The sequence below is a fragment of the Gopherus evgoodei genome, unplaced genomic scaffold (assembly GCF_007399415.2).
Source record: "Gopherus evgoodei ecotype Sinaloan lineage unplaced genomic scaffold, rGopEvg1_v1.p scaffold_57_arrow_ctg1, whole genome shotgun sequence".
NCBI classification, from domain to species: domain Eukaryota; kingdom Metazoa; phylum Chordata; order Testudines; family Testudinidae; genus Gopherus; species Gopherus evgoodei.
In genome coordinates this window covers 251,448-263,415 of record NW_022060078.1, presented here as the reverse complement: position 1 = coordinate 263,415, position 11,968 = coordinate 251,448, and the positions used below count along the sequence as shown (strand labels likewise).

Sequence of the window (11,968 nt, the reverse complement as noted above, 5' to 3'; positions counted from 1 at the left end):
TTACATCATGATACACTGTGACATCATCACATTGCATTATGATGGGCTACGACATCCTGGCGCTGTGTCATCACCCAGGTGCTTTGCACTATCCTCGTCCTGTGGGGAGAGCGCAGGGCAGCCCTGTGACATCATCCCCCTGCCCGGTGACATCTCAGCATGGTGTGTCTGACATCACAATGCAGCTTAGCAATGTCGGAGCACTCCAGCAGGACGGGAGCTGAGAGCCAGGACTCCTGGATTCTCTCCCTGGCTCTGGGAGGAGAGTGGGGTCTAGTGGTTAGAGCAGGTGGTGCTGGGAGCCAGGATTCCTAGGTTGTCTCCCTGGCTCTGTGGGGAGGGGGGAGTGGTGTCTAGTGGTTAGAGCAGGGGAGGCTGGGAGCCAGAACTCCTGGGTTCTCTCTCTGGTTCTGGGAGGGGAATGGTGTCTAGTGGTTAGAGTGGGGAGTGTAGGCAGGCTGGGAGCCAGGACTCCTGGGTTCTCTCCCTGGCTCTAGTCCTCTTCCTCAGAGCAAGGCTTCTCACGACAGAATTTTGAGTGGCCTCAGAATGCAGCTACCAAATCTTGCTGGTGGCCACTTTGATCATTTTTCCTAAAATATTTAATTAACTTTAGGGAAAACAAATAAATATGCACAGATCCAGATCCAAATCCTGGTAGTTTATTTATGTAGCACTTTTTTTTTTCAGACTCAATAATAAAATAATGTACTGTTGTCTCTATTCTTTACTGGACCTAAACAGAATGGAAACACTAATAAGGTGCTTTGCACATTCTTGGTTTTTGTTTTTTGTTGTTGTTTCTTTTGCTTTTGCTTTTGTCTGCTTTTTTCTTTTTTGTAAAGACTTGTCAGCTAACAAGTCAGCTGCTGTGAAAAGTGATATTAACCAACACACAAATATCATTTTTCATAGCAGACTTGCTCAGCCCCTGCATGCCTGGGGAAAATCATGCCCTGGATGGGGAGGTGAGTAGGGAGGTAGTGGTTGTCGGGGGAGACGGTGGGGGCTGGGGCAGTGGGGGGCAGGGGCCAGGGGAGGCAGGGCCAGCACCCCACCACTGCACAGGAGGGGCCAGAACCCCAAGGCCAGATCCTATTGTCCAAGCCCAAAGCCCTGTGCATGGGGGATGGAGCCTGGGGCCATGCAGCTGAAGCCTGGGCCATAGAAGGTAGCAGGGGCTAGGGTCAATGAGGGAGGGGTGGTGGTGGTGGGCTGGAGGCCGGAGCCCTCCTCTGGACAGCTGGAGCCTAGGGCCAGAGGAGGCAGAGGGGGTGGTAAGGCCAGAGCCCGTTGCTGCATGGCCAAAGCCCAGGGCTGGAGGAGGCAGCGGGGAGCAGGGCAATGGGGGATGAATTCAGTGGCTGCCCCCTGCTCCTTCAGTGTTTGTGTCTCCAGAGGGTGGCAGGGCCTGACCTCTGCTTGCGGCCCCAGGGGAGGAGCCGCTGCTTTGCCCCCATCACTTCCCATGTGGCTGTGGCCGCAAGAAAAGCCCCTGATGGCCGCATGCAGCCCCAGTGGCCACATTTGAGAAACACTGAGGCCTGACTCTCAGCACCCCCCCAGCTCTAAGCACTAGACCCCACTCCCCCCCCAGAGCTGGGGACGGAACCCAGGAGTTCTGGCTCCCCGCACCTCCCCCCACCCTCTCTACTACACAAGTCTGCCGTTGCTGTTGTTCCGATCACATTCTGCTCTTTCCAGTTCCTCCCCACAGGTTCCAGGCGAAGTCAGGGTCCTGTGACTTCCCCACGGGGTGGATGTTTCATCCTTGCCACTCGGCCCTTCCCCCAGGCCCCAGCCCCGCTATCTTCCGGAGGAGGCCAGGGCAGGAGATGTGCTACCTGGGTCAGTTCCTCCTCCCCAGAACAGGCTTCTCAGTCTCCCCATGGCCCCGGGTAGCCCTGCTTTTCTGCGTAATACATCCTGCACAAAAACCAAGGCCTTGATCTCTCCGCAGACCCTGTCCCACAGAGCTGAGTGTGGATCCCCAGTGTCCTGGCCAAATCCAGATGGAGATCAAGATTTAGGGGTCCCTAAATCCCCCTGTGTCATTGAGTCTTTTGTGGTAGTGTTATGAATGGCCGTTCCCCACCTGCTCCACACCAGAGGTGGCTGCATCTCTGTGTCAGGTGACCCATCCTTGTGCAGAGTTATGTGTGGCTGTTTCTCACCTGCCCCACACCAGAGGTGGCTGCATCTCAGTGCTGGGCAAGCCCTCCCCCTGTAGAGAAATACCTGATATTAATGCCCTGGTCACAGCAGAATTGCACCTAGCACATGTGGCAAGGTTAGTCTCCGCTGCAGGTCATTTCCTGACCGTTGGGAGGTGCACAAAGTCCTGAGCTCAGACACAGGGGCAAAGGCTGGGAATTTACCTTTAATACCACAGCTAAGGGGTGGTGTCGAGAAGGGGCTGTTAGAGGGCAGCTTGGGGGCATTCTGGGGGAGGGGACCCCGGTTAAGGGGGTTGGGAGGGGAGAGGATCCCATTAAGGGGTGGGGTGGAAGCAGGCTGGTCCCCAAGGAGGGCTGGCAACTGGCACACTGAGCCCCGCTGCCCCCACCTGTGGGGCAGGCAGGGCTGTACCCAGGAAGCCAGAGGGCTCCGAGAAGGGGAAGGAAACAACCCAGAGCAAAACTGCCCACAAACGTATAGCAAAAATTGCCCGCCCCCGCCCGTCGCTGAGATGCAGCCAGCTCTGGGGAAGGGCACATGGGGAAACAGCCGCACACAAGGCCGCTCGGGAAGGACTCACCCGGCCACCTTTGGCGCTGTTGTCAGCGGCCCTGCCCCAGAGGATGGGGAGAGTCCCGGCTGCGGCTGGGCGGGATCCCCCAGGTGAGGATGGACCTGGACGCCCGGGTTCTCCCAGCCGCTCTCCCCTGGCTGGCGGCCCGCCAGGCTCAGGTCTGGGCTCGCCCAACCGGCCCGGGGGGGGGCGGGGACCTCAACTTCCTCTTCAGTCCGCTCCGTCCTGCCCCTCGCTCCGGCCGCGGGGCAGCAGCTCGGCAGCATGAGCCGCCTGGACCAGACGCTGCGGGCGTTCCTGGGCGCCGAGCCCGGCCCGGCCCGGCTGGGCCAGGAGTTCCAGGTGAGGCCGGGCCGCGGCGGGAGCCGAGACACCGCGCCAGCCCGGATCCCCGGGGAATCCCGCCCTCCAGCTGGGAGAGAACCCAGGCGTCCTGGCTCCCAGCCCCCCCGCTCTAACCCATTACCCCCTACTTCCCTCCCACAGCCAGGGAGAGAACCCAGGCGTCCTGGCTCCCAGCCCCGCTCCCTTGCTGTAACCCAGGAGTCCCCCCTCCCTTCCCGGAGATGGGGAGAGAACCCAGGTGTCCTGGCTCCCCCCGCTCTAACCTTCTAGCCCCACTCCGCTCCCAGAGCCAGTGAGAGAACCCAGGCGTCCTGGCTCCCAGCCCCCCCGCTCTAACCCATTACCCCCACTTCCCTCCCACAGCCGGGGAGAGAACCCAGGCGTCCTGGCTCCCAGCCTCCCCGCTCTAACCCATTACCCCCCACTTCCCTCCCACAGCCAGGGAGAGAACCCAGGCGTCCTGGCTCCCAGTCCCTCTCCCTTGCTGTAACCCAGGAGTCCCCCCTCCCCTCCCAGAGCCGGGGAGAGAACCCAGGCGTCCTGGCTCCCAGCCCCCGCTGCTCTAACCCATTACCCGCCCCTCCCCGAGCCGGGGAGAGAACCTGGCTCCCAGCTCTAACCTATCAGACCCACCTCCGCTCCCAGAGCCGGGGAGAGAACCCAGGCGTCCTGGCTCCCAGCCCCCCCGCTCTAACCCATTACCCCCCACTTCCCTCCCACAGCCAGGGAGAGAACCCAGGCGTCCTGGCTCCCAGCCCCGCTCCCTTGCTGTAACCCAGGAGTCCCCCCTCCCCTCCCGGAGATGGGGAGAGAACCCAGGAGTCCTGGCTCCGAGTCCCACCCACCCCTGCTGTAACGCACTGAACCCCCACACTGCCCTCCCGGAGCTGCGCAGAGGACCCAGGTGTCCTGCCGCCCTCCGCTCGTCTCCGGCTCCAGTGCGAGTTTTTCTCTAATCATTAATCTGAGGCTTGCCTGGGTTTAACTTTCCATTGCTGCTGCCCTAGAGAGAGTTAATTAGTCACCTGCCGGCCAGCAAGAGTCAGAGCTGTAGGGAGCCCGGACGCCTGGGTCCGCTCCTTGGTTCTGGGAGGGGAGTGGAGAGCAGGGCTGCGAGCCAGGACTCCTGGGTTCTCTCCCCAGCTCTGGGAGGGGAGTGGGGAGTAATGGGTTAGAGCAGGGGGGCTGCGAGCCAGGACTCCTGGGTTCTCTCCCCGGCTCTGGGAGGGGAGTGGGGAGTAATGGGTTAGAGCAGGGGGGCTGCGAGCCAGGACTCCTGGGTTCTCTCCCCAGCTCTGGGAGGGGAGTGGGGAGTAATGGGTTAGAGCAGGGGGGGCTGCGAGCCAGGACTCCTGGGTTCTCTCCCCGGCTCTGGGAGGGGAGTGGGGAGTAATGGGTTAGAGCAGGGGGGGCTGGGAGTCAGGACTCCTGGGTTCTCTCCCCGGCTCTGGGAGGGGAGTGGGGAGTAATGGGTTAGAGCAGGGGGGGCTGCGAGCCAGGACTCCTGGGTTCTCTCCCCGGCTCTGGGAGGGGAGTGGGGAGTAATGGGTTAGAGCAGGGGGGGCTGCGAGCCAGGACTCCTGGGTTCTCTCCCCGGCTCTGGGAGGGGAGTGGGGAGTAATGGGTTAGAGCAGGGGGGGCTGCGAGCCAGGACTCCTGGGTTCTCTCCCCAGGTCTGGGAAGGGAGTGGAGAGCGGGGCTGGGAGCCAGGACTCATGGTTTCTCTCCTCAGCTCTGTGAGGGGAGTGGGGCTAGTGGTTAGAGCCAGGGACTGGGGCACTGGGCGCCTTGGGCTGACCCTATGAGACGCTATTGGAAGTCTCAGGTTCTGGGTCCCTTGGCGGGTGGCTGCCTGTGTCCCCCCTGCTGCCCAGAGCAGGGCAGGTTGTCAGGCCTGGGGCAAGGCAGAGCCGAGAAATGGTGAAATCCAGCTAATAGCTGCTCCAGCTTTGCCTGCAGGCTTCCTGCACCGCCAGCACCTTTGTGGGCCCTGGGCATCGATCGCTACAACATGCAGCAGAGCCTCCTGGCAGGCAGGGCTGGGCACGGGGCAGGGGGTGCCATGCTGCTAGGCAGGGGGCACTATCCCCTGGCAGTCAGGGCCAGGCGCTGGGGGGCACCGGGCTGTGGGCAGTGTGGGGCTGGGTAGGAGGCACTATCCCCTGGCTGTCAGGGCCAGGTGCTGGGGGGCACCGGGCTGTGGGCAGTGTGGGGCTGGGTAGGAGGCACTATCCCCTGGCAGTCAGGGCCGGGCGCTGGGGGGCACTGGGCTGTGGGCAGTGTGGGGCTGGGCAGGGGGCACTATCCCCTGGCAGTCAGGGCCAGGCGCTGGGGGGCACCGTGCTGTGGGCAGTGTGGGGCTGGGCAGGGGGCACTATCCCCTGGCAGTCAGGGCCAGGCGCTGGGGGGCACCGGGCTGTGGGCAGTGTGGGGCTGGGTAGGAGGCACTATCCCCTGGCAGTCAGGGCCAGGCGCTGGGGGGCACTGGGCTGTGGGCAGTGTGGGGCTGGGCAGGGGGCACTATCCCCTGGCAGTCAGGGCCAGGCGCTGGGGGGCACCGGGCTGTGGGCAGTGTGGGGCTGGGCAGGGGGCACTATCCCCTGGCAGTCAGGGCCAGGCGCTGGGGGGCACTGGGCTGTGGGCAGTGTGGGGCTGGGTAGGGGGCACTATCCCCTGGCTGTCAGGGCCAGGCGCTGGCGGGCACCGGGCTGTGGGCAGTGTGGGGCTGGGCAGGAGGCACTATCCCCTGGCTGTCAGGGCCAGGTGCTGGGGGGCACCGGGCTGTGGGCAGTGTGGGGCTGGGTAGGAGGCACTATCCCCTGGCTGTCAGGGCCAGGTGCTGGGGGGCACCGGGCTGTGGGCAGTGTGGGGCTGGGTAGGAGGCACTATCCCCTGGCAGTCAGGGCCAGGCGCTGGGGGGCACCGGGCTGTGGGCAGTGTGGGGCTGGGTAAGAGGCACTATCCCCTGGCTGTCAGGGCCAGGCGCTGGGGGGCACCGGGCTGTGGGCAGTGTGGGGCTGGGTAGGAGGCACTATCCCCTGGCAGTCAGGGCCAGGTGCTGGGGGGCACCGGGCTGTGGGCAGTGTGGGGCTGGGTAGGAGGCACTATCCCCTGGCAGTCAGGGCCAGGTGCTGGGGGGGCACCGGGCTGTGGGCAGTGTGGGGCTGGGTAGGAGGCACTATCCCCTGGCAGTCAGGGCCAGGCGCTGGGGGGCACCGGGCTGTGGGCAGTGTGGGGCTGGGTATGAGGCACTATCCCCTGGCTGTCAGGGCCAGGCGCTGGGGGGCACCGGGCTGTGGGCAGTGTGGGGCTGGGTAGGAGGCACTATCCCCTGGCTGTCAGGGCCAGGTGCTGGGGGGCACCGGGCTGTGGGCAGTGTGGGGCTGGGTAGGAGGCACTATCCCCTGGCTGTCAGGGCCAGGTGCTGGGGGGCACCGGGCTGTGGGCAGTGTGGGGCTGGGTAAGAGGCACTATCCCCTGGCTGTCAGGGCCAGGCGCTGGGGGGCACCGGGCTGTGGGCAGTGTGGGGCTGGGTAGGAGGCACTATCCCCTGGCTGTCAGGGCCAGGTGCTGGGGGGCACCGGGCTGTGGGCAGTGTGGGGCTGGGTAGGAGGCACTATCCCCTGGCAGTCAGGGCCAGGTGCTGGGGGGCACTGGGCTGTGGGCAGTGTGGGGCTGGGTAGGGGGCACTATCCCCTGGCAGTCAGGGTCAGGTGCTGGGGGGCACCGGGCTGTGGGCAGTGTGGGGCTGGGTAGGAGGCACTATCCCCTGGCAGTCAGGGCCAGGCACTGGGGGGTGCTGTGCTGTGGGCAGTGTGGGGCTGGGCAGGGGGCACTATCCCCTGGCAGTCAGGGCCGGGTGCTGGGGGGCACCAGGCTGTGAGAAGTGGGGGGCTGGGCAGGGGGCACTATCCCCTGGCAGTCAGGGCCAGGCACTGGGGGGCACCGTGCTTTGGGAAGTGGGGGGCTGGGCAGGAGGTGCTCTCCCCTGGCAGTCAGTGCTGGCCTGAAATCATTAGTGGGTGCTATTAATTTGGACCTGCCTTTCCGAGGAAACGGACAACCTGTGCCCCTTCGGGTCATTACATTTCCCCTCCATCTTGGAGTGACCCCAGCCCAATCCCAGCAGGCGGCTGCTTTCCAACTGCTACATTCCCCATCGCTTCCTCCTGTGAACATTTGCTGTGTCACGATGCGGCTGTTCCCCAGCTGCCTCGCCCCAGAAGTGGCTGCAGCTCAGCCCTGGGCAAGGAACCACCGCATCTAGCCGATCAGGGGCTCGGGAATCCAGTGGAAATCAGCCGCTCGGTCTGAGCGATTGATTCAGTCTGAAGGAAAATCTCAGAATAAAGAATATTCTGTGGTTTGTGTTACTAGCAATTGGGTCATTAAACTGAAGTGAAAATGACTGGGAAACCCAAAAACATTCACTTTCCCTTCCTATTTCACTTCTCCCAGCCCCCCCTCCGCTGCTCTAACCACTAGACCCGCTCTCCTCCTAGAGCTGGGGAGAGAACCCAGAAGAGAAGTGAAGTGGGAGATTCAGTAAGGAAAGACCCTTCTGATAACACTCTGGGGCTGTTCCCCAGCTGCCCCACCCCAGAGGGGGCTGCATCTCAGCGCCGGGCGAGCTGTCCCTGTGCGGCATTATATGCGGCTGTTTCTCTCTGCCCCACCCCAGAGGTGGCTGCATCTCAGCACCGGGCGAGCCTTTCCAATCACACTCCCAGCTACTCCTTTGCATAACCGCAGCCTGGAAATAGAAAAAGCCAGAAATTCACCTCCACTGGGCCCTGATGCTGGTTCAAATAGACCCTGTGTTGAGCAGGCACCAAATGCAAATTTCCCCCTTATCACTGTGGCTTGTGGCATAGCATAGATAGCGCATGAAATAATCCCTCCTAAAATGGCAGCTGCCTCCTGCAGTTACAAACCACATTACTTGCTCTCAGCGCTCAAATGCAGCCACGTCTGGGGCAGGGCAGCTGGGCAACTACTGCACATCACACCACAGTGGGATGGCTCTCCCAGTGCTGAGATGCAACCACCTCTAGGATGGCACAGCCAGATGGGGGTGGCTTGCCTGGCACTGAGATGCAGCTATTTCTGGGGAGCAGCAAACTTCACTGGTTGTCACAGTATAAAACAGCAGAAGGTTCTTTTCATAGGCTAGAACTAAGAACCAGGACTCCTGGGTTCCATCCTCAGCTCTGGGAGAGGTGTGGGGTGTAGTGGATTAGATCAGGATGGGGCTGGGAGCCAGGATTCCTGGGTTCTCTCGGTACGTCTACACTACAGGATAAATTCAAATTAGCTTAAACCGATTTTATAAAACAGATATTATAAAGTCGATTGTGCACGTCCACACTAGGCACATTAATTCGGTGGTGTGCATCCGTGGTCTGAGGCTAGTGTCAGTTTCTGGAGCGGTGCACTGTGGGTAGCTACTGTAAAAGAATGAGGCCAATACTGTCGATTTGCGTCCACACTAACCCTAAATCGATATAGTAATATCAATTTTAGCGTTACACCTCTCGTTTTGTAGGAGTACAGAAATCAATTTAAAGAGCCCTTTAAATCAATATAAAGAGCAGTGTAGTGTGGACGGGTGCAGCGTTAAATCGATTTAACGCTGTTAAAATTGGTTTAACAGCGTAGTGTGGACCAGGCCTTAGTGTCACCTTGGCCAGGTCCTGCCTCAACTTGGTGCCTCAGTTTCCCCTGTGGCTTTCCAGAGTCGTGCTGGGAGTGAGTCGGGTGTGGAGAGTTAATTCTGTGCAGCTTCGCACTGGCCCATCCTCCTCTCTGACACGGAAATGAATTTTCCAGAAGGGACTTTGTTCTCTTGTCTCTCATCTGGCTTCAGATACTGATTTCCTATATAAATGTAGCCCAAAACAAATCCCAGCTACCTCCGGGCTGGGGCCAGGCTTGTGCGGGGGAGGAGGGGGGCGGAGGGAAAGCGACAGGAGCCAGCGCCCCCTAGGGGGGAAAGGCCCTGTACCCCACTTCCCACCCCCGGAGCCAGCCACTCCCTTTATTAAATCCCCATCTCATATTCCAGACTTATGTACAGCTGTTTTCATTCCACTGTACTGGGTCTAGAGATTGGGATGGCTTTACCAGCGCTCGGATGCAGCCATCTCTGGGGAGGGGCAGCTGGGGAACAGCTGCGCATAATGCCGCACAGGATGGCTCACCTGGTGCTGAGATGCAACCGCCTCTGGGGAGGAGCAGCTGCGGAACATCCGCGCATAACGCCGCACAGGATGGCTGGCAGGCTCTGCTCCCTTGCTCAGCACAGGGGCTGCTCACCAGCCCCATGCAGCAGAGCTGAAGTGAAAAGCAGAAGCTGCCCCATGGGGGTAGGCAGTCCTGGGAACTGAAAACATGGATCCTGAAAGCGAATGCAACAGTGCGAGGAAATGGGCCTCTCTAGGGGGTGCCATGACGTGGGGAGTGAGGTGTGAGGCTCTGCAGGGGGCTCTCTCTCCTGTCAGTCAGGGCCGGGCGCTGGGGGGTGGTGTGCTGGCGGGGGGGGGCTGGGCAGGGGGTGCTCTCCCCTGGCGGTTGGGCCCGGCACTCGGGGGTGCTGTGCTGGGGGGGGCTGGGCAGGGGGTGCTCTCTCCTGTCAGTCAGGGCCGGGCCCTGGGGGATGCGGGCTGGGCAGGGGCTGGGCGCTGGGGGGTGCCATGCTGGGGGGGGCTGGGCAGGGGGCGCTCGCCCTTGGGGATCAGGGCTGGGCACTGGAGGGTGCCGTGCTGGGGGGGCTGGGCAGGGGTTGGGCGCTGGGGGGTGCCGTGCTGGCAGGGGGGCTGGGCAGGGGGCGTTCACCCCTGGCGGTAGGGCCCAGCACTGGGGGGTGCCGTGCTGGGGGGCACTGGGCAGGGGGTGTTAGCCCCTGGCGGTCGGGCCCGGCACCGGGGCTGCTTTTTGCAATCTCTGTCCTGGCCGCTGACTGTGAGTTTCTTTGCCCGGGAAGCTTTGCAGTTCCCGGAGCAGAGAACTGAGCTGGGGGCTGCTGGTCAAATTCTCTCCCCTGATCCCCTGTCTCCCCGCACCCTACGTGGGTAACATTTCCCCCCTGCGCCCTCCATCCAGAGCTCTGCACCTCGCACCGTCCCCCACAGGGTACAGAGCAGGGGATCCACTGGCCGACAAGCTGCCACCTCCCGGTTTTCTCCCTTTTGCCTCCAGCCGTCGGGACACACGGGAGGAAACTACCCAAAAAATTGTGGTGGCGAAAAAATCTCCGTCGGCCAGAGAGTTCGGAAGCCGCGGGAGCTTCTCCGCTCCAGATCTTCCCCCTCTGGGGCTTTCTTTCCCTCTGTCCTTCTGGAAATTTAAAAACCAAACCTAGGCAATGAATAACCAAAAACTTTGAGATGTAGCCAAATCCGTCACTGAAAAGCAGAAAGCTGCCCGGGCCGCTCAGATCCAGGATTTCTCCTCCGCAGGCCTGTTCTTCCTCTTCCCTTGCCCCACCCAAACTTTTTTTCGGTAGGAAATGAACATCAAAAGCTTTGTGACCTGCCCTGACCCTTAACGAAAGAAACTTTTATCTGCTGAGAAGCTGCAGAACCTGCTGTCTCCTGCTACCCTCTTTGCTCCAGCCTTAGGAGATAGAACCGCCCCAGCCAGTCCTCCGCCCTGGGGCTGAAGGGAGCTAGTGCCCCCTAGACCCCACCCCACCGGGCCCTCCATTCCTACCTCCCACCCCCCCGTGCTCTAACCACTAGACACCACTCTCCTTCCAGAGCTGGGGGAGAGAACTCAGGAGTCCTGGTTCCCAGCCCCACCTACTCTAACCACTACCCCCCCCAGTGCCAGAGAGAGAACCCAGGAGTCCTGACTCCGATCACTCCCCGCTCTAACCCCTAGACCCCCACTCCTGTCCCAGAGCCAGGGAGAGAACCCAGGAGTCCTGGCTCTCATTCTGGAAGCGACTCCTGCATGAATTAACTCTCCCTGGAGGGTTGTTCCATGGCAGGGGTGGGGTTGTTTTCTCCTGCCCGTTCCAGGATGGGCGTGGGTGTGCTCACGCTGGGGCCCAGAGCTGGCAGGACAGGCTGGTCCGCTACTGGTGAGGTCAGAACCAGTCTGTTCCCAAAATGAATATGACTCAAGTGCTCAGGGATGATCATCCCCCTGCGAGCATTCTCTGTGCCGCGTTATGTGCAGCTGTTTCCCCAGCTGCCCCACCCCAGAGGTGGCTGCATCTCAGTGCCGGGCTAGTCATCCCCCCGGGGCTCTTACCTTTGGAGTCTAGGGGTGCTGGGAAGTCTGAGGTGGGAAAAGGGGCTGCGGTCACAGGGAATGGGGTGCTGTATATTTGAGTATTAGGGAGTCAGGGCATAAGCTGCAGGGATCACAGAGCTATCGGCTGCCGGGGTGCTCTCTGTGTCTCTGTTTAACCCTGTCTTCTCCACGGCCTCCTAATCCCCCTCCTGTCCTCTCTCCACCCAGGACATCAAGGCCCAAGCCAGCGCCTTCCGGCAGCAACAGGGGTTCTCCGCGGAGGCCGGGGGCAGGAAAGAGAACATCAAGAAGAATCGGTATAAAGACATCCTGCCGTGTGAGTGTGGGAGGGGGGTGCTGGCACTGGAAAGTGCAGCATTATGTGCAGCTGTTCCCCCAGCTGCCCCACTCCAGAGCTGGCTGCATTTCTTGGGTGAGGGATAGCTCAGTGGTTTGAGCATTGGCCTGCTAAACACAGGATTGTGAGTTCAATCCTTGAGGGGGCCACTTAGGGATCTGGGGCAAAAATCAGTACTTGGTCCTGCTAGTGAAGGCAGGGGGCTGGACTCAATGACCTTTTGAGGTCCCTTCCAGTTCTAGGAGATTGGTATATCTCCAATTATTACTATCTCA

At 61.3% G+C, this 11,968-nt stretch overlaps 1 protein-coding gene across 1 annotated transcript in view; it reads left to right on the top strand.

Moving 5' to 3' along the window:
• The first annotated feature begins 3,013 nt into the window (after positions 1–3,013).
• LOC115643341 (tyrosine-protein phosphatase non-receptor type 18-like) overlaps positions 3,014–11,968 on the top strand; it is a 22,850-nt gene continuing 13,895 nt past the window's right edge. Inside the window, exons 1-2 of the mRNA XM_030547253.1 lie at positions 3,014–3,094; positions 11,564–11,672. Of these exons, the coding sequence (XP_030403113.1) occupies positions 3,017–3,094; positions 11,564–11,672 (187 nt within the window). The 5' untranslated portion in view covers positions 3,014–3,016. The remainder of the gene's footprint in view (positions 3,095–11,563; positions 11,673–11,968) is intronic.